At 37.9% G+C, this 4,405-nt stretch overlaps 1 protein-coding gene across 1 annotated transcript; it reads right to left on the bottom strand.

Moving 5' to 3' along the window:
- Nucleotides 1–2,945: 2,945 nt before the first annotated feature.
- On the bottom strand, nucleotides 2,946–3,736 carry LOC101295532. Its single transcript, XM_004301862.1, has 2 exons — nucleotides 3,322–3,736; nucleotides 2,946–3,232 (listed from the first exon to the last, which is right to left on the bottom strand). The coding sequence occupies exons 1-2, from the start codon at nucleotides 3,734–3,736 to the stop codon at nucleotides 2,946–2,948; spliced, it is 702 nt and encodes a 233-aa protein (XP_004301910.1).
- Between the last annotated feature and the right edge of the window lie 669 nt (nucleotides 3,737–4,405).

The raw sequence follows: 4,405 nt of genomic DNA, 5'->3' as shown, positions 1-4,405 counted from the left end.
TGCTGGAGCTATATGCAAGGATGAAGGTGGTGGATCTGCATGAACTGAAGGTACATTTACATTGTTGGGGAGGTTACAATTACATATTGTTTTTTTTTCTTAACTAGTTAGATGGGAATGTCGCAGGAATTTGAACAGACACAGTCCCCAAGTGCAGTTGAAATACCTAACAAAGAGAAGTATGGGCTAGAAACTACCGGTAGTGAAGAAGAGGGCTCTAAAGAGAAGTGTAAAGATGACATTGACACTAGTAAGATGTTCCAATTGTTACCAAGTCAGGACTACCTAGATGATATTGAACCGGGGCCTTCAAGCAATGACGCGATGGACAAAAGGCTTGATGAGTTGGCCGCTTTGCTAAAAAATGAACAAGCTCGTAACGAGATTCTTTGTAATGAAAATAAGAGATTGGAGTCAGAGATTGAGATGCTTCGTCGGTCCAAAAATTTGGTTGAGGTTGAGAAGCAGACTTCGAGGACCTTGAGGTCGAGGTCAGAGTGTAAAAAACCCTCCTTTCTGGTGGACTATATTACTGACAATTCCAGAAAAGGGAAAGGGAAATTCCAAGTTGTGAACAATGATGACAACGACGACTTTGTCCAATCGAGCCCCAAGAAGAAGAAGGTACCCTCAGTAGGTCAAAACATAGCAGTGAGAAGACACCGGGTTGGTAAGTGCATGGCAGCTCCTTATGCACAGAAGTTGAAGGGTTATTTGGCAAAAGGAGACCGCATGTGAGTTTCTGAATTTTTATCTAATATGTGGTAGTCTTTTAATTCAGGTTTATACCTCTGCTTGAGAATGGTTGTTGTATTTATGTAAGGTGATAAATGGGTATGTACACATGTAGGTCTCCCAAGTGGGGTGGAGTGAATGAGCAGTGATCCTTTCAAAGATGTGCTAGTGATCTGGAATGAATGAGCAGTTAGTGTGCAAGTTGATGTGGGAATATTAATCTGCTATAGCTGCTACGGTTGTAGTGGTTAGTTGTACAGATGCATATTAATATCATTTTAGGTTTATCTATCTATTTCTGCATTGCAGGCTATAGATTTATATGTGGAAATCTTAAGTCAGCGACAACCTGAGGATGGTGAACCGATGTGTCTTTTTTTGCCCACCTTTAATTGGGTATGTGGTTTGTTCTGATGAATTTGGTTCGTATGGATATTTGTGGTTCTGTTTATTAGATGGTTTCTTTTAAATAGGAATCCTTTGAGTTTTTTTCATATGTAGGCTGCCTGTATATTTTTGTGAAGTGGTTTCATGTGTTGTAGGACAATGGTGGAGACATCACCACTGGACTGGTTGAAGCTCACTGTGAGACATTCTTTGATAATGTCTGGAAGAAAGACTTCGTGTTTCTCCCAGTTATGCACAAGAAACATCAGCACTACACCTTGTTAGTCCTAAACAAAGAACTTGAATGTTGGGAACATTATAACATGCAATCCCCAACGCATTCTACATCAGTGGACCATTTCTTTGAAGATGCATCCAAATTGGTAGGTTGCTGTTATCTATGGTTTGTGTAATATGCAAGACGTATAAGAGATTTGATTAAAACTTAAAGTACATTGCAGCATGTTGAAATTTCGAAGCACTTGGCATTTTTGAAAAAAAATGGCAAGTCAATTATGAAGGACAAGCTGATATGGAAACACGTGAACAAGGGAGGGGGCATGAAGCTATGTGCGTACAAGGTATCAGACAAAGAGCAAGACCTTTTTACCTGGTTGGGAAAGAATGTCGTCAAAAGTTTCCCTATTGTTTCAATTAAGGGCTGTCCTATAAAAGACCCTTCTAGGTGATTATCTCACACCTTTTCAAGAATCACCGATATAATGTGTGATTTATGAGCTTATTTATTGGTTTGCTAATTTTCAGTGTGGACAGTGGGATTTGTGTGATGTACATTATGAAGCAATTGTCAGAAGATGGTGGATTAGAATCTACCTTTCCAAAAGATGCAATGACTAATCAAAGGGCACATGTCTTGGAAAGGTTCTTGGATCACATCATTTCCGGTTAGGCTCATTTATGTGAAAGAGATGGAGAGGGACAAGAATGTTATTTGCAAATCTTTTTTCTTTTTTTTTCCAGATGTTGCGTTTGGGATGTTTGATGTATGTACGGCTAAATAAGTGTTTTTGTTAAAATCACATGCAGAACAGATTTTTTTATGACTGAAGTTGTTATGATTATCAAATGAATGGTTTCAATGTTGTGTATTGTGTTGTTTTGTGTTTACGTTGTAGGCAATAATTTAGGAGAATGTTTTGCAGTTTGATAACATCCATATATAGGTACCAACTAGGGTGGGTCAAGTAGATCCCCTCAGGATCAGCTATTGAAATCTCTACAAGATAGATAGGTATCGTTAGTTACCTATTACTAAGTATGTTTACCTGAATGTTTCTGTTGTATAGGTATTTTGTGACTATGATTCTGTCAATTAGGTATCTGTGTTTTCAAGCTGTTAACTAGGTCTCTGTGTGTGATGATTCTGTGATGAAGGTATTTTGGTAGTTTGTTTTTTTATAAAAAAAAATCTGAAAGTTAGGACGTTCTTCACTTGTACTTGAAGAATTGAACAAAATATTAATACCTAGGGTGGGGTGGTAAACAAAGATAGTTTCGGTTCTTAGTTTCATCTTCAGAAAACGTTTAAGCTAGGCACTCAATTAGTTGTTTGTCACATATTCTGTTGTTTACCTTCATGGAGAGTAGAAGGCATGAGACATTTTGATAGTGCATGATTAATGCATGTATACCAAACGAAGTGGAACACACAAAAAAAAAATGAAACACTCACAGTCAGAATGGGGGAATTTAATGTTTAATATAGAAGACGAAGTGAAGAAATGAAATTAGGAAGGGGTGTCTTTCAATTGACATTACAAAAGCATTTAACGCTTAAGAAAAAGGAAAACTGAATACGAAAATCATATCTTAGCAGTGCAAGATTTTCTATTGTGACGTCCGCTGCTTCCGCATCTGCCACATTTGATTGGCCTGGGGTTCTCACCATTTGATGGGATCCTCTTTCTCTTTGGTCTGCCGGGAGGTATCTTTGTCAAAGGAGGTTTCAATCCATGATCGTTATCCGAGTCTACAACCCTCTCAATGTCAGGTATAGGTAGCACAGGATGACTGTAACTTTCCTTGAAGTCGGAAACTGAAAAGTAGTCCTCGGTGTAATCATAAGGATTATCTTCATTCTTTAAAATTGCTGCAAGAGCGTGTGCGCAAGGAAAACTTAAGATTTGCCATTGATGACAAGAACATGTGTAACATCTCAAGTCAACCATGTAAGAATACTTATCCCGCACTTCAAACACATATAGCTTGATCGTACCACCTCCCAATGTCTTCCAGCTTCTACAGAAACGTCAACTTGCTTCTTTATCACAAGGCATAGGAAACCGTTCCATGTATCAACATCAAGGCGTCTTTCTGAGTTCATCTTCATCACCTTCAAGCGGATGCCATCGACCAGCTCATAAATAAGTAGCTCACGCTCTTCTTTAACCCAGCTGTTAAATGACTCTGCTATATTTGAACACATTTCACCATACCTTTTACCTGGGAAGTAGGCGTTTGACCAATTTTCATCGGGAAGTGATGCTAAAAATTTGATTGCTATCTTCCCACCTACTTTTTTAAACCTTGACAATTCCTTAGCAAATTGTTCCTTTGTAGAAGCATATGCACAATAATTGAACAATGATACCATTGTCTCACGAAACGAAGCACCACCGATTGAGTTAGGGTACTTGTTTCGAAGATTTTTTTGCAAGTGGTGCAAACAATAACCATGAGGGGAGTCTAGAAACACTTTGGAAACAGCCTCAAGCAAGCCCTTGCAGCGGTCGGAAATGAAAGTTATTGTACGACCTTGATCCTTTAATATGTTGTTTAAATTTCCATGAACCACATCCAGTTGTTTTCATCCTCCGATGCCACAATTGCATATGCCAAGGGATATATACCTATTCACAAGGGGCAAACATATAGGATAAGAGCAATAAACATGATACCTAGTAACAAAGAGGTAAGAAAAAAAAAGCTTAAAAAAACAGCAAGGACAAAAAAAGTAACTAATTGAATGCCAAGCAATGACACAGATAATAGTAAATGCCGTTAAGATTGAAGGATTTAATTCCTCACTTACCTATATCTTGTCATTCATAGTCTCACTTAATCTACTCTGTCAAAAAGGTAAAAGGCAAATAGGTGCCTAAAAAATATATTATTCAAATAATTGAGGAAAAAAATTTAGCAAGAGGTCTAGAGTTCCATACCAATTATTTCCTATTTTTTCCTGTGGCCGATAGTAGATGGCCTTTGTTACTTGTTTTTTATTATGTGTACCATCAAGAGCAAGAATAGGTCTGCAATGTTT

The sequence above is a fragment of the Fragaria vesca genome, linkage group LG5, assembly GCF_000184155.1.
Source record: "Fragaria vesca subsp. vesca linkage group LG5, FraVesHawaii_1.0, whole genome shotgun sequence".
NCBI classification, from domain to species: Eukaryota; Viridiplantae; Streptophyta; class Magnoliopsida; order Rosales; family Rosaceae; genus Fragaria; species Fragaria vesca.
The sequence above is the reverse complement of the archived record's forward strand: the minus strand, read 5'-3'. Positions and strand labels throughout refer to the sequence as shown.